The 27,188-nt window shown below is 35.2% G+C and overlaps 1 protein-coding gene across 2 annotated transcripts in view; it reads right to left on the bottom strand.

Annotated features, from left to right (window-relative positions):
* The window catches only part of CSMD1 (CUB and Sushi multiple domains 1), a 1,104,383-nt gene that overhangs the window by 124,632 nt on the left and 952,563 nt on the right, over positions 1-27,188 (bottom strand). For both annotated transcript variants that reach the window (XM_014948981.1, XM_014948982.1), the window contains exons 38-42: positions 21,684-21,802; positions 16,040-16,109; positions 13,798-13,914; positions 9,389-9,598; positions 446-634 (exon numbers count right to left, since the gene is read on the bottom strand). In XM_014948981.1, coding sequence (XP_014804467.1) covers positions 446-634; positions 9,389-9,598; positions 13,798-13,914; positions 16,040-16,109; positions 21,684-21,802 — 705 coding nt within the window. The remainder of the gene's footprint in view (positions 1-445; positions 635-9,388; positions 9,599-13,797; positions 13,915-16,039; positions 16,110-21,683; positions 21,803-27,188) is intronic.

The following is a 27,188-nucleotide window of genomic DNA, read 5'->3' as shown; positions in this document are numbered from 1 at the left end:
TCAAAGCCTTTAAAGGTATAAAGGAATGTCAGAAATTTTATTTCTGCACTTTTATTCTTTAGATGAAAGTCCAAGTAAAAGCTTTAAATGGTAAATTTTATGTGTTACATTGTACACTGCTGCCCTTGCCCCCAAATCAGAAAAAAGGAGGAAATATAAATCAATCATATGGAGTTTAAGAAAATTTCTGGCAGTATCATGAGTTCTCATAATCAATACAACTAACAAATATTGATAGGAACAATAAATCACTGCTGAGAAACATGATTCATAAAATATTTATGATTTATAAAAACACATACTATTCTGACTTTGGATGCTTACACTACAGATTAGGATAAAGGTGCACTTCTTTAGCAAAAGCTATACTACACACATGCACACAAGCAAACAAAAATCGGATAGTATTGTGAGTTCTAAAGCAAAGGTACTTCCAGAAAGTTACCTTCACATCTGGGGAAATGATAGTTCCAGTTCCTGTTGATTCCATGTTGGCATGTGAGAACAGGTTGACCCCTCAAAACATATCCAGGATAACATTCAAATGATACTGACTGACCCACACTGTAATCTGAGTTGACTATATATCCATTCAAAAAAGGAGGAGGATCAGGGCAGTTCTGTAACTCGTAAGCTGGAAGAGAACAGAGGTAGGTTTTATTGCTTAGTCAGCTCTCGTTAGTGCTTACAGCAAGTAAGCACTAATATAAATTCTGTAATGCATCCCATAATAGGTAAACATTGGAATGCCAAACTCCAATACCAGGATGCTTAACACATAACAAGAAACAAATCATCCATTGGGACTATCCAGATGGTCACAGCAATTGGTGAAATGTGTTTTCACATTTAAACACCATAGTAAGTATTCTAGTAAGGTATAACAAAGTCATTCCTCCATTAAATTTTTATGAAAGAAAAGATTTTCAAAATCCATTGGATTTTTAAATAGATATTAGACTACGCAAAAAAAAAATAATCACCTGATCAAAAAAAAAAAAGGAAAAGGATTAATGAAAGACTATAAAATCACAGAAAATCAGAAAAATCTAGAAAAGTGACAGAAATCCACCAAAAAAAAAAGTTCTTTCTAAATATATCTCCATACCAAAAATAGCATTAATGATTCATCATATTTAATGTCAGTTTTTATGTTTTCAAAGACCTCAAAATATTACTTAATTAAACATCTGTGGGGGCTTTAATTAGCAACATTTACTAAGATACAAAAAATAGTTTAAAACTACATATTTCCATATAGAAGATACATTTCCTTAGAATATTTAAATGATAAATTGTTCCACAAGAAGCAAAAACAAAAGACAGTTTTATAAAAATATGTTGAAGAGTCATTCCCAAACAGCTTCACATACATGAGACAGCAAGTAAATGACATTTAAGAAATAATTATTGAGAAGATGAATGCCCTGCATCCCATTTATAGTTATGAAATACTTCTGTGAGAAGTTAAGAAAGTTGAAATAAGAGCAGTAATACCCATGTGCTTTATATAGTCCAAGCTCTAAATATACATTAACAGAGATGAAGAACATATACTTGAACAAACTATTTTGTTGTTTTTTCAAAGCTAATCATTACAATACTGCCATGTTCTTTCTAGATGTATATACTTTTTATTAGAAAATAGAGTATTTACACAAGCCATTTCAGCAAGATTAAGCTAAACATATAACTTAGGTGTGCTTAAGTGCTTATTTAAAGTGAACTTTTTGATTAATTGCTTCACTGAAGTACAGCTACTGTCATGACTTTTTTTAGTCATTGCTGATTACAGTCATGCTATGAAATAAATAGAGGATTTTTTTTTTAAAAAAAGCTTTCTTCTTTTCCCTAATTCATTCAATGAATCCAGAATCCAGTGTTTGTAACACCACAAAGCTGGAAGAGGTGTGGGGGTACCAGAAATATTCCAAAATCCTCCTTTTCCCCCAAATAACTAAGAATTAAGAAAAGAAAATGAAAACTTAACAATCCAAATTAATTGCTACTGGAAATAATATACAAAAAAGCTTTATTCTACCTTAATTATGGTTCACTGAAATTTTGCACTAAATCTAGTAATGGTTTCTTTTTAATGCTATTATTACTTCTTCTATCATTATTTGTATAGTATTACTACAGATAATATCATTATTATCAACACGTTTATACAAAATAGAGTACTAGAAGGATTATTTAAGAATACAGGATATATTAAGACTAATATAAAAATCATATAAAATGCTACATACCAAATTATATTAAAAATGCAATAGAAGATTATTCTGGAGGGTCAGAGGATCTCGCAGACTTATTTGACAAGGTGCAGCGCTACATTGCCCAATAGTTACAATGACAGTATTTTGAAACAATGACAGTAAGTACTGGAACTTTTAAACTTTCTAGAACCTTTCGAGGAGGCGAATACACACAAAAAATACCCTCCCTTATTGGTTAGTATGTATTCATAGATAAAGTCTTAAATGTACTTCATACGGTCTCAGATTTTATAAGTTAGTCTTAAAAATTTGTTGCAGAAAAAAAACCATCTCGCTGATCTACATGAGAAGGAAACACAGAAAGAGCTCAGGTGAAAGAGGAAATCCTAAAAGAATCTCAAGATCTGTCTCTCCCTCTTATTTGCACAACATTCCTTAAAGTCCCCTGGATTGTCAATGGAAAAAATAAAGCCTAGCTTTTAAAATTCTGCTTAGTGTCTATTCAGAGATGTATATGCTTTTCTTCTACTGTAAGTAAGGTAAACAAAACAAATACAGAAACTTTCGGGGTTTGTTTTGGTAAGAATAGAACCTTTACCTGCTGCCTAAACCAGATTACTATAAATCTGAAGGTCAGTCAGCCAGGGGTACAGTGCTCAGTACACATGAGCAGAGCACAGCTGTTTATTAGTTTGGTTTTTTTCTTTCAAAAAAATGTAAAATGTGAAGATACTCTCCGAATGTGACTTCTGGTATAAATCCTATTGATGACCCATAAATTATTGGAGTAACTATAAGTCAGGTGATCCATCTGACTATGATATCATGATTTATAGGCCATTCAGGGAATATTTTTTATAGTTTTAATATAAATATGAATTATATTCTTCTCTGTTCTTTTGATATATGCAACAACTATACCTGATTTAACAGAGCAATTCATTATTCAGTCATCACTATCAAATATTACCCACAAATCCTGGTGTCATACCTCAAAAAAGAATGCTTTTTTTATGAGTGCCATGCCCAAAGGCTTGTTGGTATTGAATTTTAAAAAATGACATACCATTTCAGAGCAGAAAAACCTCTAGTGAAAGCTTAAAATGAAGCCTAATGTAAAGGGAACCTGAGGAAAATATTTAATTCCAATACTGGCAGCAGTCAAATACTTGGATTTTAAAATGATCTCATACTGACATTTGGCATTTCTTTGTGCAATATATTTTCCACTGGTAAGAAGAGGATGTAAATCACAAAAGAAATATAACTGATCCTCTGCTATCGTGTTTTCATGATTCAGAAGTATTTTCCTTCTTACATTAACACTAGGGTGACTTATTGCCTTTGCAAGTGCCACATACATCTGTAACACTTTGACATGGAAATAATTACCTTACACAAAAATTGTATTAGCACAGAGTTGAGCACGCAAACCCTCAAAACTTAGGAAAGTTCTTCCAACTCTAACCATTCTATGAGTCTATGAAAGTTCACAATTAAGGCTACTTAAGACTTTCATTTAGACTCACTGTACATTCCTCCAGTATGATGCTATGTGTAACTACAGACTTGAGAACAAAACCTACTTCTCAGATTAGACTGGACCGGGTTGGAAGGGACCTTTAAAGATCATCTAATTCCAACACCCCTGCCACGGGCAGAGACACCTTCCACTAGATCAGGTTCCAAAAGCCCCATCCAACCCGACTTTGAACACTTCCAAGGATGGATCATGCACAGCTTCTCTGGACAACCTGTTCCAGTGTCTCACCACCCTCATTTTAAAATATTTCTTCTAAATACCCAATCCAAATCTACCCTCTTTCAGTTTAAAACTGTTGCCCCTTGTATTGTCAGTTAATAAAAAGTATCTCTTCATCTTTCTTACAATCCCCTTTTAAGTATTTAAAGGCCACAATAAGGTCTCCCTGGAACCTTCTCTTCTCCAGGCTGAACAACCCCAACTCGCTCAGCCCATCTTCACAGGAGAAGTGTTCCAGCCCTACAATTATTTTTGTAGCCCTTCTCTTGACCCACTATAACAGGTTCATGTTCTTTTTGTGCTGGTAGCGCCAGAGCTGGACACAGTACTCCAGGTGGGGTGTCATGAGAGCAAAGTAGAGGGTGAGATTCACCTCCCTCAACCTGCTAGTCCCAGGAGCCTGTGACTTTTATGGAAGCCCAGGATGCAATTTGCTGCAGCCCAGGTCAGGACTGGAAATCTGGAACCTCAGTTTATTACCTTAGGCACAAAAGAACTTAATTTTTTCCAGCTGCAATGACTCAGGATTAGACTCACAAAACATAGCTTAGTTTTTTCACATGAGTTAGAAAAAAATCTGCTATGAGTTCTCCAAAAGATCTTATTTTCTTTCCATTAGTATTCCTCCCTTAGGACATCATCTGAAACCATTTTAGAAATATAGCAGTTTTTCAACAATCCCTTTTCCGTTCAGGATTCCTGAGACTCAAAAGCTCCACCATAATTGTCTTTTTGCTTATTAGAGGTCATCAAATTAACATGTTCAAATCATGTTGTGTTTGTCCATGAGTGCGCTTCTGGAAGAAAGGGAGTGTAATTAGAGCTTTTTATTGCATTCAGAAACACACAGTATCTAAGAGATTTAGATCGTATATTCAAATCCTGTGCTGTGAGAATTCACAAGCTAGTACTTAAGAAGCAGCACTATCTCCTTGCAAGCACGGGAAGCAAATATTTTACTGTTCTCAGTGTGTATATGCTTTTCTTCCCCCCCAAAATAATGTGCTCAGAGTACAATACCAGGCTATATTAAGCTTCAATCTCATAAGTTCTTTTCTGTCTTCAGAAAGTCAGTAGAAAAACTGAGAAACAGCATTATTAATTCTATCATTCACTATACAATATTCATATTTTTTGCTTTCCCCTGAGATGAGGGGTTATCAAAAAGCCTTATCCTTCATAAAATGCTAATATCTCTAAAAAACTTCATTTTTTATGACATGGAAGTTTGCTTGAATAAGCATACCCATTAACATGAATAAAAAAACCCATTAACAATCTCCCTTTATTTTTAGATTGCTATCTTTATAAGAAGGCATCTACCTTGCAAAAAAAACTCTGCTACTTTAATACTACTACTTGTATTCTAGTTAGCAGAAACGGCTCTTTTTTCACTCATGAAAAAGCAGTCCTTGAATTAAACCAACCTTGTACCATTCAGTAAAAGGATAAATTTAATCCTAAATCCATTTTAATGTAAACTTAAGTGCATTTAAAAAAAAATCAGACTAGGATTTAGCTATGCAGCCTTGTGGGCACTTCCTCATTTGGAAGATATTCATTAAGACATTAGAATGGGTTTGGTGAATGTGCCTACAATTATAGACTATCTTTTTTTTTTTAAGGGTATATCAAATTCATTTCATTATTAGAAAATGTTTTTTTTATTTATAGAACTGTTTTGTCCCAATTGTAGTGCATTAGGACATCCTAAAATGGGATCAATTAGAAGCACTCTGAAAAAACAGCTATTAAATGTGTAAAGATACTGAGTCTTCAGATCCATCTGCTTTGCTTTATGAATTCATTTCTGTAGAAATAGCAAAAATTGACAAAAGCGAAAATACTGACAAAGCTTAATTTTGCTAAATATTCAGTATAAATTTATTCTCCAGTTCGCAGAATTTAGTTTCTGGATGCTCAATCTGTTTGCACTGGCATACACTATCCAGTTTTGCATACAACCTGTAGTTAGTCCTGACAAGTATTTGGTCCCTTTTATTTAAGATGCCTGTTTTAGTTGCCCTAAGAGATTAAATACTTTTGAAATATGTTTCTTGGAAATAATGTAATTTATTACTGATAGGCTTCAAAAGACTATTTTGTTTGGTGGAGTAACTGTTAGGTTTACCTGGAAGCGGATAAATGAATTCAGTACATTGCTTTGTCAGCAGCTGAACAAAGCCTGGGTTTTTTAAATATGTATATTATTATATATCTACCTAATATCTATACAGTTTCTGTTTACCTACATCTGGGCACTACAGTCATATAAAAAGATATCACAATGATTAAGCCTTTCCTGGATGACCTTACCTTACCTGCAGCATCTCCAAGCCCTTGAAACACAATAAATGTAAAACGTTACAGGTTTTATGATATTTATGCACCTGAAAGTGCAAGATCTCAGAGATCTGACATATGTCTGGATTTGCCTTAGTCTGAGCTGGTTTTAGCTCATTTTAACAATTGCTAGCAGTCAAGTGATTACTACCTAAGATGTTTTAGGTTATGCTCTGCAAATACCATGTATGCTAAAGGCCTGACAAGCCCCAGCAGTCACTGCTTAACAAACAATAGTCCGTTATAGTAATTGCAGCTGGGGAAAAGCAACTTTCAAAGTTTGGCTGGCAAAAAAGCATACTGTGGTAAGAAAAACAGGTAAAAAAAAGATCCAAGTGGAACCCAAGACTGAAGAGTATGAAATCCCTGTCATGAACATCATGTTTCCCAGCAAAGAGCTTGGGATGCTGATGACTGGTTCTGCAGTTCTGAAGACAGAAGCCTCTATAAGAGCCCTGGGAGGGTGAACATAATGAAGTTCAACCAAGCCAAGTGCAAGGTCCTGCACCTGGGACGTGGCAATCCCAGGCACAAATACAGGTTGGGCAGAGAATGGCTGGAGAGCAGCCCTGAAGAGAAGGACTTGGGGGTGTTGGTAGATGAGAAGCTGAACATGAGCCGGCAGTGTGCACTGGCAGCCAGAGAGCCAACCGTGTCCTGGGCTGCATCAGGAGAAGTGTGGCCAGCAGGTCCCGGGAGGTGATTCTGCCTCTCTACTCTGCACTCATGAGACCCCACCTGGAGTACTGTGTCCAGCTTTGGAGTCCTCAACACAGGAAGGACATGGATCTGTTGGAACGGGTCCAGCGGAGGGCCACGAGGATGATCAGAGGGATGGAGCACCTCTCCTATGAAGACAGGCTGAGAGAGCTGGGGTTGTTCAGCCTGGAGAAGAGAAGGCTCCGGGGAGACCTTATAACGGCCTTTCAGTACCTGAAAGGAGCCTACAGAAGAGCCGGAGAGGGACTCTTTACAAAGAAGAGTAGCGACAGGACAAGGGGCAATGGTTTTAAGCTGGTGGAGGGGAGATTTAGGTTGGATACTAGGAAGAAATTCTTTACAGTGAGGGTGGTGAGGCACTGGAACGGGTTGCCCAGGGAGGTCGTGGATGCCCCATCCCTGGAGGTGTTCAAGGCCAGGCTGGATGGGGCTTTGAGCAACCTGCTCTAGTGGGAGGTGTCCCTGCCCATGGCAGGGGGGTTGGAACTAGATGATCTTTAAGGTCCCTTCCAACCCAAACCATTCTATGATTCTATGATTCTATAATACCAGAGAAACGGGGTAAACAGGAAGAAGTTTTGCATAAAAATTTCAACTACATTGCTTACGATTTTGTTCTGTGTTAATTGATTGGGACAACTTAACTGTGTAAGTACTAATTGGACTAAAAATAATTTCTTAGCTTTCTATATATGATATGCTTCCTTTTGCCCACAAGAAGATTTTGAATATGACAACCATGCCAGTCTCTCATCTTTTATCTCCCTCCCATGTCTATATCCCATGAACAGCAGTTAGGCAAGACACAGGGTGTACTGAAATGAGCTGTGACAAGGAAAATTCCAACTGGGTAGCCAACAAGCCAAACTGAACTGATATCTATGGAATAATGCTGCATCTTTTCTCTCAATAAAGGCCCTATTTTAGGACTCTTTCATTCACGTTACTAATATTGCTTTCCAAACATTTCTAGGAACTGTGAAATTTGACTGAAATTGGCCAATGGTTTCAAAGAAGTGTATCAAGAGGCATGACAGTCAGATATCACAACAATGTAAGTCTTGTCATCCAAACAAATCAAGCTAAGATTTATTTGACATTTGACTTATTGAAAGGAAAACAAAATTTCTAACAGGGAAGAAAGGAGAAGGAAAGAGAAACATTTTGGAGTAGTGAAGAATTATTTTTTAAGTCCAGTTTCAGCAATTGCAGGCCAGCCAAGAGGAAGAGAGAGAAATCCACAAGTATAGCATCAAAAGAAGTAAGAAAATCCAGAGACAATTTGAAAGACAAGATAACTAAATATCAAGGGCAACAGGTGTGGGACTGGAAAGGAAAACTCAGCGATCAAAAGCAACATGTACTTTGTATGAAGTCATTAAAATTGCTTAATTGTAAACCACTGGCATTTTCTGTCAGAGCACGTCAGAGGAACTGTGAATACACTGAAATACAACACTTCCAGAAGTGTTATTATTAATATCTTGAATTTAGACTACAACTTCATACATCTTCTGAATGGTACTGAGCAAGTTACTCATGCTCAATAATAAGAAGGTATAAAATAAGATTATCTTAGAAAGAATTACCAAAGGAGAAATGTCAGCAACAGAAATGGCTAACACAATCTGAGATCTCAGAGGCGACAGAGAGAATTTGTGCTATCTGTATAAACACATTCAAGATATTCCATTCCTAATGAACAAAAGTCCAAAATTTGTAGCATGAGGAAAAGGAGGTAGATGAAAGAGGGAACATATGTCAATTAGTAGCTCAGTAGAGTGAACTTAGCTAGTAGATCCTAATACCTTAAAAATAAAACATGACAGTATTAGCAACTTTCCACATTAGGAAAAAAAAAATCAATAAATAATAAGTACCTTGTAAAATACTTCAATTTTTTTTCTCTCCAGCATCGTTATATGAGCTGATTATGTTGTGGGCTTTTTTAAAGTTTTTAAACCATTTATTTTTAATATATAGACTAACCAAGTTACCAAAATGAACAGCCTAGAATAAGGTGGCATAAAGCTCCCTCACTGCAGTTAGATGAGAGTTCATCCAGCCATACCATGTTGTTAACCTGTTCAGATCCTGCAACAGGGCTCAACAGTTTTCAGCAAGACTATTTTAATATTTCAGAAATACGCACATATTAATGATATTTTATTGTCACTAATGGGGAAAAAACCAATCAAACAATGAAGATGAAGAAAAAAGCCAACAAAAGTTCACATGTTCAAATACCGAATATATGTATTTTTAAATACAGAATGTGTGTTATCTGGTCTCCTCGTTTCCTATTAATTTTCACATACAGTTAGTCGTGCTAGTTCCTACTTACCTTGGTATGTCAACTTAAATCCTTGCCTGTTTTCTGAATGATCACTGTAAAAATGGACAAGTGTTTCATGAGTAGTACTTAGCAAGGGTGATGGGAGTTCCATTCCACTAAACTGGCCAATCATAGAGCTGGTGTGGTAAGGCCCATTCTGAATTTCAAGGAAATCATGATTTGCTTCAGTGGAGAAATTCAGAAACTGAATGTGTGCACCTGCAGCATTAAGAAAGAAAGAAAAATTAAAAGGAGTTTTTATAACTCAGGGTGCTTAATGTTACAGAATACAAATACAAAAAATAAGAAAAGATGTCATAATAATTGTTATAGGCACTGCATTTGTATTTTAGTTACCATTCAAAGTGAGACGCTTACATTAAGGAAATAGCTGCTAAGTATTGCAGTAATTGGAGCTTCTAATTTTTTGGCTCCCAATAAATATCATAACAACATGTAAAGGGACCAATGAAGTCACAAAGTCAACAATCGGATATTTGTCAGGTTACTAAACTGGCCACAACATCACAATTCCCGCTCTGTCACAGCATGGTCAGGACTTTGCCAAAAGAGCATTACTGTAGCTGGGCCAGGTGTCTCTCAAAGGCTCAGGATCAGATCACCACCCAGGAAAATTGCTAACAGAGTGACCTTTCAGAGGCGGAAGTTTACCTACCTCGCTCTACCTGTCTACTCTACCTTGCTTTTCCTGACCCAAAACACCTATATATTTCTCCTCTTCCTTCTAGCTTGGGCTAGTGTGTCTTTAGAGTCATTCTTCTCTATAGACAGCAGTATAAAATGCAGTGAACTCCAGAGTGGTGGCAGGTACTTACTCAGGATCATCTACCACAAACTCTCTCGAGCAGTCAGGCGGTTGAGCCAGGCCTTTCTCACAAAATGAAAGGGAGAGAGACGATTCCCAAAGTGCTGAACTGTTAGAAGTATAAGCATAATCTCATGGAAAGAGCTGTTTTTAAGTTCTGGCACTATTTCATGTGGACTAAGGACTTGGAGTTCAGGCTTCTCAAATTATGTGTATATATAATATCAAAAAAGGGATGGGGGACGAACCCCTGGTTCAAAAGCCAAGTAGTACCAAGTGACTTGCAACTGCACTGCTTGGGCTACCTTGCTCTGATAGACTACAAAGGACTAGCTGGAATGGAATAAAACAGAATTACTGAATAAGCCAAAAAGCAATGTGAAATAGTCAATGCTTTAACTCTCTGCCTGACATTCCTAAGTAGCAGTAGAGACATACTGTTAATTCCAGGAGAGTGCCTTATAGATTAACAGCTAGGGTAAGTCATTCACTCCTCCTTACTCTATAGCCCCTTTCTTTACCTTTTTGTGGTTTGATATGTAATCATTTGTATAAAATGGATTATTTCTTTTGCTACAGGAGAAGCTAAATAAACTACCAAATAAACTGACTGTTATACAGCACTTGTAAGAACATGGATTATTTAGCTCTAGCACCTTCTCTCATCTTTGCAGAATGGGAGATATGGAAACAAGTATTTCAGCTGCTGAATAAGAAAAATATTCTGATGCTATCAATAGGAGACACATACAGAACCTATCAAAGTCTCAATATCAGCCATCTCTTATACGCTGCCCGATACAGTTAGTCTGACTTGAGCCAAGTCACTAATTGTACAATGCTCTCGGGATTTAAGATGGGGTAGGACACCAAACAGCTTGGAAGTGTTTTCAGTATCAGAATGGAGTGATTCGCATCAGAGACCGGATGACAGCAGCATGGAAATTCCAAAGAAATGAGCAGCCACTTAAGATTATACGTAAGTTACTGAAGTGACAAGCAGATAATTCAGTTGGACATATGTATGTGGTCAAAATCAGTGTTCAGGTATTTAAACAAAAGTAGTCTGCCCTTCTGAAATAGTCTCTGATGAGCCACAGAATACCTTTAATATTGAATCATTCTTATTTAATGAGTGAGAAGGAATTTATATGAATATTTGTCAATATTCAGTATAAAAAAAGCTGTGTATTTTAAAAGTAAACCTAAATTTATCAACTCTTAAAAAATTTAAACTGCTTAAAATGACCACATTTTAAACACAAACAATACACATTATTTTTTCTAAATATTTTTCAAAGATGTTAATTTTAATTAGAAGACATACTATATGTGTCACTCAAGCCTTAAGTCTAAGTTTATACAATTGCCAATTTGATATGTCAAAAAAAAAAAGTTTTCTACACTAAATAACTTCTTACATAAAATTATACAGTATAAGACTGCTACAGAAAATAAATCATTATCTGGTCAAACTATAACTATACTACCTCCTGCTCCTGTCTCAACAGGATTTCCTCTCTCACTTGAATAGACTTTAAATAATGAGAATTCCAAGCTGAGCTAATCTTTTTTACAAATGTTAATCAATTAACAGCTACCTGAAATCATTTCAAAATCACTGCAACTCACTTGAAAATATGTACTTCCCATCTGTTTAAAATCTTTGGATTTTAGTAATGTCTTCTTTTAAATGATCGGTACATTTTCACGTAGCGAAGAAAGCACTATAGTTTGGGACACATTTAGCTCCCACAATTTTGTTGTTGGACTTCTTTTAAGCACACCCATGTGCTTGCACAAAGACAATAATATCATGGACTTCATTCAGTTACAAGTTTGAATAAATGGATGGAAAAAAAAGAATATTTACTGAGAGACAAAGTCATTGTGAGCTTAATTATTTCAGTGGAATTTGAATCAATCCTTACATGGTCATGAGTGTCCTCTTGATCAGTTCTTTTGCACAGTGCCAAATTCTCACTCAATCAGTACCACATTAAAATCATAAAAAAATAATCGTGGAGCATTATTCAATTTTAGAAATGTTTTCTATGTTTCAGTAATTTAATGTATTTATTTAGATACAACAGAATGAATGGAGACAAACAGCTCTTAGTAAATAAAAAATACGAAAAAATTTAAAAAGTACTAAAATAGTATCCATGAATTTGCAGTGGAAGTTCTCCATGAAACACCACATCAATCACAACATTTAAACCCGGTATAAAGACATTATCTGTGGATTATCTGACAGAGACTTTGCAAAAAATATCCCTGTAGCAACTTTATGGCAAAGAATGTCCTCTTCTAGTACTTTTGAAAGCAATGATAGATCAACAGTATGATCATCTTATACCTGCTAAATCTCTTGCCAACTAAAATCGTAATTTGAGCTATTTATAGGATTACCGCTACTGGAGACTTTTTGAGAAGTGAGAGGGATAATAAGAGGATACAAGACACTCTTACATAATTAATCCATGAAACATTGTCTACATGGAAAAGCTTAGAGAAAAGGAGAACTCTGAGAAATATGAAAGACTGTTTTCAGAAGTCAATATTGTAGTAGCCTAATTAGGATGATATTGCTCCAGAACATTGCTTATCATTTTTATTTTCTGCAAATGTAGCTTTAGAATGCCAAAATAAGCCAAGGATGTCCTGTTTATGGTCATCCTAAGGCTATAAGGATATCTAAGGCTACTAAGGCTATCCATAACTATGATGAACCAGTTTTACCAGGGCACTATTCTAAATAGTAGCACAGTATTGCTACAAATTAACTCAATGTAATACACTCTATGTAAGTAGTATATCTTTCTACAAAAATCCCTCTCATGAATGCAATGGAAAGCACAGAAAATAAATTCACTTCCAGAGATGGGTATAGTGACTTTAATAATAAGCTTTTAAACTTAATTTTCCTATTAGAGCACTAGCACAGAATTCACAGAATGGGGTATCATGTTTCACAGCAAGAAAACTTATTCCTCTTTTATTTCTGATGATAGAGGATTGTGTTTTATACATGCACTTATAGATGCCTTATTATCCATGATCACTAATTATTATTTATTTGTGAAGAGATTTTCCATATGAAAATAGGTTTAAAGAAAATCAAGAAAGTTTCTGAGTTGGCAACTGTTACCTGGTATTTGCAATATAGTTTTAGAATGTTTTTAACCAAAGTCTTAGTGTTAGAAATGAGGATTTGTCCATTTTCATAGAACATAAGAAATACTGTGAAAAGTCATTTAGGGGACAATGAAAGGCTATTGAACAGAAGACCACTAATTAATTTAGCAGTCACATTATCTATTCCATCTGATATACCTTCACGCAGTGGATTTCATTTTCTCTGAAATCAGTTTCTGACCCAGGTTGAGTTTTCCAAATAACAAATTGCTTTGACAAAGATATATTTTTAAAGTGTCAATCATTTTAAAGTCAAAAGATAGCACAGAATTATGTAAGGGGTTCACAATACATTCACTGGACAAAATCTATTTCATAGTAGAAATCAGAATATTCTTATATATATAAATTTGACAATTACAAATAATTGCTCTTCAAATCTAAATTTACTTACCATATCCAATTGGCAATAATATTTTCCATGTACAGTCTAAGTTACTAGGGTAATTTCCAGGAAAACCTGGGCTCAGGATCACACCAGCCATGTTTGTCAGTGTTCCACCACATTTAGCTATTAAAAAAAAAAAAAAAGAAAGACACTGTATCTTTTAATAATATTATTTCATAATATTTGGCATAAGATCAATTAAAAAATGGATTTTCCATTTTATCCCTATGATCCCCAAGCAGTGAAATTTATCTCAGTCAAAACATTCCTCATGAAGGAGGAAAAAAAAATAAATAATCAAGTTAGAGCAAAATGTTTAGTTCATGCAATATGTTCACTGGGATTTTACTGTAATTGTGTAGCTGCTCATACAGCCTGGGTAGCCCATTGTCTCAGCTTGCTAATTACAGTCAAAAATGTCTGGTGCTATGTTGAGACAGGCTTCATAATTCAGAGGAATAAATTTGGGATTAAACTGAATTATGACACTGATCTATGATGCAGTTGTGCATCTACTAGTTTATATAGCCAAACCCAAACTTGAGTTCAAAAACAAACCAACCAACCAACCAACACCAAAACCCCACTATAGGTCTTTCTTTAATTCAGAAAGAAGATAGACTAGCTGCATAACAGAAACATTCTTTGCTTACTATCTGTATGCTTTTCTTTAGCATATTCATGTATTTGGAGACTGAAAAGCCATTTGCATCATTTAGGATGATATAAAGCAAATTTATTATTTGCAGAATCATTACTTTAAAGCCTATGAGTCTTCATGACAGTTGTTACAGTGATGTATGATCTGCTAACAGAATTGTGATACTGTGCGTTGTGATAATTGAACTGAAAAAAAAATAATAAACTACTGGTTAGACCACACAAGATATTGAATGAAAATATGAAAACCTCCATTAAAAAGCTGAGAAATCAGTCTCAGACTGATCAAATATCTCTATCTCCCTGCAATGTTAAAAACATAATTTAGAGAAAAGATTTTCGTTTGCATTTCTAGAAAAATCAACATTTTAAGGGTGTGAGTCGGGAGGGGAGTCATGTTTTAAGGGTTTGTTTGTTTTCCTGGGGATATTTTAGCTTCCAGGACAGAAAAATTCCATGAACTAAAGGAAAAAAGAAAAAAAAATCAATGAGCACTTTGTTTGCAAATAGGAACTGTATTTAACATACAAGGTGAAACATATGATTGGCACGAAAAAAACCCACCCAAACCCCAAAATATACAATCCTGAATTAATTTTCCATTTCTAAAATTGATTTGAAGGAAGTGTAATGCTTGCAGATTAATCAAAAGTGACTGCTTCTGTAGAAATTGTCAATACAAAATAATATACAGGCCATACTCGACTCTTTCAAATCATTTCATGTTAACATTGCTTGATATCACCCCAATCTTTTAAATTCCTCTTAGATATGAAGCTAAAAGGAACAGCTTTTGCCGTCTGAATATTAAAGTTAAAAGCATTCCCTGAAGAACATATTTCAAAGCTGAAGTGACAGAATGTTATGATGGAGCTGTGCTTCTCTCCCCTTCATTCCTGCTTTTTCTTTAAATAATCATGCCAGAAGACACCAGAATCTTGACTTTCTTAAACCTTATTTAATCAAGAAACAATAGAGTAGAACATTATTATCTACACAAGGAAAACTCAGATCCGTGGGGCAAGGTCTTTGTGTGTTTAAAAGGGAAATTTTTTTAAACTTTACTTTTTAACCCAGCATTGTTTAACAGCTTTCTCAGATGAAAAGAGCCAGTCTTTTCTGGACACTAAAACTCCTTGCCATTTCCCCACACCTGAAGGCTCAGACTCATTGCTGCTCTCCACTGCAGACTGAGCGTCTGCTTCTTTGAGAAGTCTCCGAGGCTCCCTGCGTAACCTGCAACCTTCATGAGAAGGTTCTCCAAGCTGAGCATGCTGAAATGGAATGTGTTAACTTCCTGCCCCTTCTGAAGAGATTGAGCCTGATTCAAAGCAGAGTATTCAGGACAAGCCAAATAACAGTAAATATCTGTGTTTTCTAATTTGCCCACTCTCACAATATTTTTTAAATAGCATATACACTAAAGAGAATTCTATTGTATTTTTTTCCATATTTCATAGACAGAAATGGAAACTCAAAAAAGTTTTGAATGAAACATAATTAAGTGAGGGAACAATAGGCATGACAAACCCAGAAGTTTCTTCTGACTGCTGTTCAGAATACACTAAAAACAAGTAAGTATCCATACCAATGCAGAGAGGAGAAGGATAGTTCCAGCGTCGAACTGTTCCTGGCATACAAGAAATATGAGAACGGCCCTGTTTGGAAAGGGCAAAATATTAGATTACAGATACTCATTATGGGACTTTCCAAGAAGGCAGAGCTACTGAGGACCTCCTAAATCATCTTATCTGTGTCTTTTCTTATATCAACCAACTGCATTATAATTACTTCTACGAATTTCTTAAACTGTATTTTCAAATAATTCAGGTTTGCTGTTCTTATTTTTCTGCTGGATAAACATTCTAAAACACTCTTCCTTTGATAACTTGCAAACTTTTTCACATTTTTTACTAAATATAAGGTTAGTTACATGACAGAAGCAGCTGACTATGTCTATTCGTATGGTCAAATTGGTTCAGTCTGTATTTCAACTCCGTGGTTCTCATTCACAGTGTAAATATACTGCTTCATTCGCACGCTGCAATCTGGAGTGAATCAACCATTGCTCTGAAGGAGCAGCACAGACACCGAGAGGAATTTGTTCCACATCTGCTTGCTACAGATGGTATGGATGTGGACCACGCCAAGACAGTCATCCACAATTACCAGCAAGCCTTGACCTCTCACGTGGCCTCACGACATGACCCTCTGCACACATGCAACATCTTGGCAGACAGCTATAAAAATACGAGTGCCTCTTTATTTAGCTGTCATGTTTAATTTACTCTGCTTATTTTTAAGAAACATCATAAGAACCAAGCAGAATCACGTGGTAGCTGGAAGTGAAAAATGACATGGCTGTAACCTGCAAACCTATTTCCACCCACTTCAGGGTGACTGCCTAGGGCCAACTGCAAAATGCCCCCAGTTTTGCTTGCACTGGTAACAATTCAAGCTGAAAACCTAACAGCAGTGCAAGCAGAAGGCTTTTTTGGTCAATTCTGTCCTCTGAGGATTTCATATTGTGTATGCGTTCTGCTGTTGGAATGTGAAAGTTGAATAAACTGGCAGGAATTAAAGAGTCTGATATAAAGATATAAAGATAAAAGTTCTTGTTTTAATCATTTAGATGTAAAAGCCTGGGCAAGTCATCTCTTGTTCATTTTTATCAAGTCTATTAAGAGTCTAATATTAGTGAGGCAGCATATTTCTTCAATATAATATGAAGACTTATTTAAATATTGTATGTCCATAGCAATCAAATTCTCATAACAAATATGAAAAAAAAAGATAGAATAAATAAACTACAGTAAAGGAAAATCTATTTGATGAAATTACTTCCATGTCATTTGGTACATTTACAAAAGAGAAACTACACACACTACCTTCAATAAAGTTCATATGGAATTGTATGGAATAAAACTACTTTAATTAATCATTTAATATATTTTATAATCGTCAGTATATTTAGACAATTGTTTTTTCAGTTTTTCTGAAAGAAAAACTGAAGCATTTCCAAAAAAATTTATTGGAAGGGAAAAAAAGTTTTTATTGAAATTATGAAAATTTAAATAAGATTTTTCTTATGAAAATGTTACAAATTGATAAAAATTCAAGAAAATACTTTTTTAAAAAAAACTAAGCTTTTTATTTTAAAGGAAAAATGTGCATGCACTTGTGTCATCTTATTTATTTGCAAAATGGATGAGGTTTTGAATAATTTAATTAATGCAATATTCCCTGTTTTATTTTATTCTCTCCTCCTAGTCTTCTACGATTGCATGTCTCATGTGAGTCGGGGGGGAGCCGTAATTTTACTACCACAGTCAGGAAAAAAGTAAAATGGCCTATAAAAGATCTTTTGAAAAATAAAATGAAATTATTCCTCTGGCTTCAAACCTCTTCCCAACAAGAGCACATTCTGATTTCAGTCTTTTAAAGTCCCCTCCTGGGGGGAGACACTTAATCCTACAGCTAGCAATTACCTTTCTTATGCATCTCCAGGTAGCAGTTTGAGTTCTATGACTTTTCTGGTAAGTCTCAATTATAAACTAATCCACACCTGATTGTTATTGCTAGCTGTGAATATGTTTTCTAAAGACTGAGGGTAAATTCACAGCTAGAGTGAAGGAAAAAAAGAGGATCTGGAAAGTTATGCTGATCTATACTTGTTGAATAGCAAATATACTGTGCCTCATAGAACCTTATTTTCATTATTATTTATTTTTAATTTGGAGCCACTTTTACTTGTTCTGTCTGAGCAACACGCTATACATACATGCATATGCACTTTCTTACAGCAGAGTTCATACAGCATAGAAATCCTCATTACCATATTTAAAAGATTCAAAATCTTTTCTGTTAAATTTGAGATGATCTTTTGTTTTACATTTTAGACAAGATCATTAGACTAGATTTTGTGTACTTCAGGTTCCACAGTAAGGATTAAATGTATATGTATGGAAATAGAGGTAAGAAGTACAGTTAAGGAACAATATGCTATGAAATTTTAAGAAAGTATTTCATTATGGAATCTCTGTAAGTATAAAAATGGAGGTGCAATTAGTCACATTGAAGGACCACAGAGAAGACCTGCACACAGACAAAAGACATTGTGTGGTCTTGTGATAGTGATATAAAAAGTGTATTAAAGTTTAGCATTAACACAGATCAATTTCTTTTGTACAGATCTCCTCCTCACAAATACCTGATTGTTTTATACTCACACTGTATTTATGAACTCACATTTCTGATTTTTTCCTAAGTAAAAATAGATTCAAAACACCATGTCAGGGCTAACAATGTGTATCTTCAAAAGGTTTCCTGTACTCATTCCAACTACTTCTGAAGCATTCATATTCTACTGATATCACCCCACCTCAATATTTCAGCAGTACTATTTTAAGTATAGACAGAAAATTCAATGACGTTGTATCTTGAGGATTTATCTGTTTCTAATCCATGACATAAAAATGGAATAATCCCCTTTTTTCATATGCAAAATTCAGATGTTTCATAGTTGAAAAAGTAGGAAGAGAAGAGTGTGTAATATGATGGGCAATACAAGTAGGAGTCACCCCACCAAACCTAAGCAGTTTAAAGTTAGATACCCCTCTTAACCTTTTGATATCCTAATCAGTGAAGAAAAATGATATGTTCAGAGTAAGGTACCCGTCCTAACACAAAACCTTCGTATGAATCAGCCCTTGGAGGTGTGTGGCTGTTTATTTCTGCTGTCAAAATGAGAACCTAAGCAGCTGACTCAGATTAGATAGGTGGCTTTTAGATGGAATAAATTGGATTAGATGCTATTCCATCTCCAGACGAAACAGTTGGCATAGGGTGTTTTACTTTTTCCTATCAGATCACTGCTGTAAGCTTACCCAATAATCAGATGTTCACCTATAAGTATTTGAGTCTTAATGGCTCAGAAGCAGTGGCTGGGATCACAGCAATGAGATACTAAGCATCTATGGGCAACTATATGAACAGCAATTATATGACAGCTCTACCAGCATCACCATCAGATCCTGATCCTTTCACCACAGCGTGGAATTGAATAAAAAATCCATAAAGAATTCCACACAGATTTTCTGCAAATATATAAAATAGGACTCTTTTTCAAATAATTAAAAAAGAGATTAGATTTTGATTTAATCCAACAACTATTAATATACAGTAATATTTATTGCTGAGTAATCATGTTTATTACAGGCTGACTTCTAGACAGATTCATCATTGAAATAGAATGTCCTCAGTCTAGGGATTAATAATAATAAATTTTGCTCAATGCAGACAAAAAAGGACTATAAGAATATATAAACTAGATCTGTACTAATGAAATTGCTTGGGCTTGTTTTCTAGCCTTGAGGCCAAATGCATATTTATTTCTGTATCTACCTCCTTAACATTTTTCTTCTGGATTCACCTCCAAAACAAAATGTCATCATGCAAACTGCTTATCAGGAATAGTCTCTGGCTTGGGATAGTTACTGAACTGTGGTACTTCAGCCAGGCCAAAAGCATGTCAGCACCTCATTTTAACAAATTAACAGCACTGAAGATCAGATTTCAGTTCCCATATCTTTGCCTTGGTTATAGCAATATAGAGGTATCTGTAGAATATGGCATGTCATCATATACTTAGTTTAATGCTACTCTGAAATACAAAAAGGTTAATGTTTCTTTAGTAGTCTTCAAACGGAAGTCAGAGTCTATTTGGGAGTAAGGCTTTTAAGACAGTCCTTTTGAAGAGACTGTATTATAAAAATACGATATAAAATCTCTCATTTTCTTACTGGCATTACTGCTGCCTACAAAGGATACTGTAAGAAAAAGATGAAACAGAAAAAATAAAAATTAGAGTCTGAAAGTTAAAGGTTTTAAATCAGTAGGTATTTTCAAATTAGTACGAAATTTTCCTTTGCTAGAAAGAGAAAAACTTAAGTAGTTTATAGATGAACCATCAGTTGGCCTGTAAGCAGTCTTCATTAAATGAGCAGAGAGCGCTCAGGATGGGTAGAGTAGGCTTTGTTGGGCACAAGTCTTGAATCTTTTCTAATTAGTAGGATACTTGTATGACAGAATCTTTTTTGCTATGGATACAGGATGCTTCTGGTACAGGTTGTTTCAAGTCATGCTCTAAATGTAAAGATGATGGATTATGTTAAAGACTTGACTCCATATCTGCAACACATGACTGTAAAGGTAAGCATATTGCTGATTACCTACAGAGCCTTTTCAAGTGCAGGGGTTCCCACAGCCAGCCTAGAGCTAAGATGTTCGGTTTGAATCCTGTCTGAATTTTAGGAGAATGGTAAGGAACCCCAAGACCAAAGAATAAGGCTGTATATGCTGAGGGAGCACTGAACTGGCAAACATCAAGACAAGGAGCCATGACTTTATCCTTCTCTGGACCAGAAGTTGTGACACTTTGCTTTCTCTGGCACAGTGGTATGTTTTTATGTTGTCTTGAGTGGGACCTATTACCACCCAAAAGATTCTGAACTCAGATGTCTTTAATGTACTGCACCATTGGTGGAATATATGTAAATTGAGGAACTAACAAGGGAAGAAAAAAGCTTTCAGTCTTAGATTTATGTTTACAATCAGTAGCTCAATAACACGTCTACCATGGGAAACTAAAACAGTATATGAACAGTGAACATCCCCAATTTGTGAACTAATTTGTAATATTTATTTCCTTGAAAGATTTTTAAGAGTCAATTTAGTATGAATAAAATTTGCTTTAGAAACTAAATTCTGCAATTTCTAAGCAGAATACAAAATCCCACAATATATTTCTACCACCCTGGTCAAAATTTCACCTTGGAGAACCACTTAAAAAATGGAAAAATACAGTAAAACTTCAACAAGCATAGTACTAAAATAATTTTCTAGAGAAAACATTTTAACCATGTTATTTCCTTGTCCATTTTGATGGGTTTTACTGCTTGATGATACGTTTACCTAAGGCAAGCTTTGCAAGCCCAGGTTTACTGAGTACCAGACATGCTTTATAATGTGGGCAAGCTGTGGGCATGCAGACATGCTGAGGGCACATTCATAGCTTTATAACGTAGGAATATTCATATAGGCTCTACTTGAATCACCTTTATTGACACACCACACACTCTTTATTAAAATAAGGTTTGGGTGGGTCTATTGCCATTTTGTTGCAATTATTCCACAGTGCATAATTCAAAGAAAAAAAAGAAAGAAAGAAATACCTGTAATGTATATCCTGGCTCACACTGAAATGACAAAACATCATTCACCATGTATCTATCTCCTGATTTGATCCCATTGCTAGGAATTACTGGTTCTGGACAGGCAGCAAGGCCTACAGCTGAGGAAAGTAAACACAAAGATTGAAAAAACATAGATAAGTGGACAACAGCTCTTCATTGATATTCTCTGCTCTAACAAATTCTTTCCACAGCATTGGGTTTTTTTAAAAGAACAATAATTAAAAGTTTATTTCAACATTAAACTGAAATTTTGTTTAAAAGAAAGAAATTTTCAGAACTGCCCTGCAGAATACAAATGCTATGACTGAAACACAAAGATTACATACTGTGACTGTACCAATTACAACGGCACGTTGCTATCACATACTATGCCATTTTATTGTTTTCAACCAGTATGCCAATTCTAGTATACAAACCACTCTTTCCTCTTTTTCTCATTTTTCTTTTTTTTTTTTTTATCCTTGTGAAGTAAATGGAGAGACAAAGAGGAAACACACTTTATGCACACTTTATTCTCTCTTTTCAACAACAGATGAGCAGACCTACTGAGGTGAGATGGTAGAGCCTTTTGGAAGAGCAGCTAAAGGCCAAGGGTGTTCCTTATGTTTAGAAAACTTCATTGACTATAAAGAAGCTAAGACATCTGAAATTTAGCACTCTGAACCCAAAACTATATCTTTGCATAGGTGTGACAGCACAGTCTGTTCCTAACTATTTTTAAGCCAGGTGTTAGCAAACAGAAGATTAGTTTTACATAGACTATCCATGAATAGTAATTTCTCAAATGTTTTCATCTAAATTTGGCAACCTGAAGTGTTACCTTCTGCTTTTTGCTGAGTGGATATCACTTTTCTTTTATTTCATTGTGTGCTTATCTAAGGAGTTTGTTAGTCAATACAACTGAAAATTAAATATCATCTCTGCTATCTAAGCTGAAATGCTCCAAATGAACACAACTGTTGAGAAACTGCTGATCGGATTAATTCTGTGCCTTTAAGATTTTCTTTGTGAACAGAAGGACCAGAAGAATTAGTTTGTCAGTTTATGGTCTGACGACAGAATGTTATTCCCCTTATAAAATTAAAACTTTCTTTCAAGTCAACAATCTATTTTAAATGTATAATCTTAATTGTGAAGTAGAGAAAGCTGCTACTGAACATAAATATGTAACTGATATATTTTCTTAAGATATAATGTGTAGAAGCCAGAACAGAATGGAAATTATTTTCACAAGGTGTGAGAACAAATCTTTAGCATTTATTAGCACAAAATTCTGCAAAAATCAGATAAAAATAATACTTTCCTGAATGTGTTACTGTGGGTGTGGCAGGAACACACACACCACACCCCCTCCCCTGCAGGTCTAATGGCATGGTACACGGGCATGGAGGCTCCTTTGCTGGGAAGCTCATGAGCTGCTGGTCATGTAAGCAAACAACCCCCAGCCACATACCACAGACATCTAAGCCCTAGAGACCACCTCAGCCAATGAGCCCTCCTTGGAGATCCATCCACTAATGAAAGCTACGTGACCACAAGCAATAGATGACCACAGTCCAGGTCTGCTCAGGCTATAAAATGGGGTCCCTGCTGGAGACCCCCTTTGCGTGGTTCTCCTCAGAGCAGTGGGTTTATGATCAGAAGCCCTCCCTTTGGGATGAGACATCACCCAAGGTAACTTCCCCAAGGACTGAGTGTCCTCACCTTTTAGGTGAGTGGTTTGCACATTTTTGAATCGTTATTCTAAGCTTAGACTCAGGACACACCATGTAGTATTAGTTCCCAACTGACATTCTGAACCTGTAAAAAGTTATGTCTGCTGAAGTGTTTGTAGTATAAGATCCCTTTTAAATTTTGCCATTCTACCTTTTCTGTGACACCACAAAAACTGATTTTTGGAACATCTTTTCTTGGTCATACACTTTTGCAACAGTGTTTCAGTTCACGCGTATGAAAACATAATCGACTAAATGCCACAACTCTCACTGTCTTCTTATAAATATAACCCCTTTCGTGATAATAAGTGTAACTTGTGTTTAGTACAGAAATTACATGATGTTTGGCTTTACTCTGATACCTGACATTTTGAAGTCTGTTATTCCAGATGGTTCATCGTGAAACAATTCACTGAGACCCTAGCCTTTCTATGGAAATGCGATTTTCTTTCAGATAATGCTGTTTACACACTTTGACACAGACAGGGTTTTAACCTTATGCCCTAAACCTTTACTTATCTATTTTTCATCACTCAAATATAAATGCTCTACAAATCTTAAATACATACATAGGAATTTAGTGTGTTCCACTTCACCCATTTCCGGCCAGGTTTTTTGCAGCTCAAGGTTTAGTTGAAGTAAGCATATTTTCCTAATGAAGTACACAGAAGTTTGAAATGGCTTTTATAATTTAACCTGAAATTTTGATTGCTGAGCCATTTTTCTTTTCTTTCCTGAAAATATGTTCCATAATCCCGTACATTCTATGTTCTGTACATTTCATCTTTTTCAGGAATGAGCAGTGATAATGCCAAGCCACTCTAACGGTGAGTGACAGGTATCAAGGTATGAAATGCAGTCTTCATAACAACTGATGTAAGAATTATTAAACTAAATATTTTCTAATTAGTTCATAAAGATTTATTTAATATTTGCAAGCCACAGAATCTCCCTAAGGTAGTTCCTTTGTGTACTGGAATGTATAATTTAGGAAAACACCTAAACAAAGATTTTAAGCAATTTCTACCATAAAATTTACAAATTTTGGTGTTCTAACAATATCATCAACTTTCAAATGATGTTCTGGTGATTTCATATGGCTGCTAGGGACTCCAAGTGTAGTCATTATGTGGAACTGTAAGGTTCCAAATAGCCATGAGGATACCATCATTAACTTAAGTCATTTTGGTTTTGTTGCAGTTTCATAGTATCATTCTTTTGGTCAAGCACTCTGTATTCCACAATACCATAAATGTCTGGAAAATTTCTTTGAGTATAGGTACTAAATAGCTGTGATTCACATTCACACAAACAGTCTGTCTGCTCCATCACAGAGTGAAGGTTAACACCTTGTTTCAATAATTTAATATACAGTATATAGACTATTGTTTACTAATTTGAGAACCCAGTGTTCAGACACAACTTAAGTGAACCAAGCCCTATTTCTGCATTTCCTTATCCTTCTCACTCTTGAATAGAAAATAAAATTTAAACAGATCTGCTCCAAACTCACTGTTATTAAATATATAAGCACCTAACAAAGACATTGTGATTAAATTGCTTATAGATAGCAAGGTACTTGCTGAATTCTGTGAATATAAATTTGAGGTTTGCTCCCTGTCTTAAGGAAATCTGTATTTTTGTTGAACTCAGCATTCCTGTGTGTTGAGAGTTACAGGCCCAAAGTCTTAGATCTGTATGAATAAAGTTTTTTTGCAGATTTTTCTAAGTCACAGAAAGTTTTATAACAGTGAGACTGCATAGCAATACTAATAATGTGCTTGTAATACGGTTCTCGCTATCATTAGGTAAATAGCATACAGAATTAAAGTCGACTATGATCAAAAGAAAATCTTGAAAGTGATTTTCTGAGCAACCGTTAGATACAGTATTACACTACGTATTTTATCTTTAACAGATTCTAATAACCTGGTAAAAAACTTTTTTCGTTATGATAGCTGGTTATACTTTGTATAATACTTTGTATATACTACCACTTTAGTCTGATGATACAATTTATAATACAGAATATTCTAGCAAAATATCACCAAACACTAGGCAAAATCCACTCATAATTGACTTTATTTGATATACCTAACATTAAGAAGTAATATTATCTCCCCAAAAGCAAGAGAAAGTTGGAAACAGAGTCAAATACTATTGAGAATCCTCACCCTCATCATTCCAACCACTATATAATAACTAGCCTAGTTTATGTAGATAACTAGTTTAGTTAGACCTGGTCCCATCTGAAAAATAAACCTAAATCTAAAGAATGCTTGAGAGAAAGCAAACACATTCCAGTATTTGGGGACAAACTAGAGAAAAATATTCAGAGACTCTGAAATACATTAAACTAGATTGTATGTGAACAGTCAGTAATAAAGGGAAAACATGTTAAATGTCAAGCCCAAGCAATCAAAAAAGCACAAGGATTGCTTAGTGCGTGCTCTTCAGAGCTCAGCTTCTGCTATGCAGTACAAGAGAGAACACATCAATGTCAAGAATGATAACCCTCTCCCTGACCTTATTCCACTTACTGCCTGCTAAATACTTTCTTGGCTCCGCTGTGGCATAAGACAAATATGCCTCACTTCCATAATTATATACATGCCTACAATTACCTCAAATTCTGTCCAAACATCACTGCCACTGCTGGCAGAAAGAAAATCCTTGCTGGCATATCTGACAATGTGAATGCCCATTAGTGTCCATTTCAGAAAGCTGCAAACTGAACATCACAAGAATTTCTTGACAGCTTGACCAAAAGTCATCAGGCTTTCTTTTTTTAATTCCTCCCTCCCACCCCTACATGGATAACTGAAACATATTGTTCTTTATTATATTACAAACATCAAGATGGAGTGAACTGTTCTTTTCATTTTGATGATGGTGTATATCAAAACCCAAGCTGTCCCTTCCAAACCTGCATGCTTCAAGACACCAGCCTAGAAAATGCATTTATCTCAATGAATTATTGCAAAAGGGGTCAGATTCATGTCAACAGCAAGGAAGTTGTACAGATATACTGACAGGATCAGGACCTGCTAAATTAAAAATGGCACATTTATGATTCACACCTGCTTTAATACAGGGAAAAAGAAAAGTTTGCTGCACTGAAGAGCCACATTAAAGATCAAACTGCATGAAAAATCTTAATCTGGACCTATTAAAACAATATGCTACTTAAAAGAATTTTTCTTCTCTGATAGTCTGATTTTTCTTTGAATTTATGAGAGATCTCTATGATAGAGAAGTACTACAAAACTTCATTTTCTCTAGTCCTCTTACCAGTGAATCCAATATTTCAGCTCCTGGGAACCCTTAGCACTTGAAAACATGCAATAGAGAAGCTTCAGAAAAGAGGATTAATTAAAAGTAAGCTTATGTTCTCACACATATTACATTTTCTTGGTATAGCGGTAAAACAAAACTTACAAAAAGAATGATGAAGAATTGTGCCATATGTCCTAATGCAAGGTAATAAGGCTGGATGACACTATTAAAATATTGATTGCATAAAACAAGGGTTTTAGTGGAATATTTTAATTCTTATCACTGCATTTAGATATACTTACATATATACTTACAGGTATTTTTGGCCTAAACCTACATGTCTACATTCATCATATATTCAGTTCTTACTGAAACAAACTGACTTCAACTGAGAAGTTCAACAGCATGCTGTATGAGCAAACGTTGTTTCCAAACTTTTCAAAAAAAAATGTTTTGTATATTAAAGAAAATATTGAAACTACTACTGAATTAA

This window comes from Calidris pugnax, unplaced genomic scaffold (genome assembly GCF_001431845.1).
Source record: "Calidris pugnax isolate Ruff unplaced genomic scaffold, ASM143184v1 scaffold141, whole genome shotgun sequence".
NCBI classification, from domain to species: domain Eukaryota; kingdom Metazoa; phylum Chordata; class Aves; order Charadriiformes; family Scolopacidae; genus Calidris; species Calidris pugnax.
Note: the sequence above shows the minus strand (reverse complement) of the source record. Positions and strands in the feature narration are given on the sequence as shown.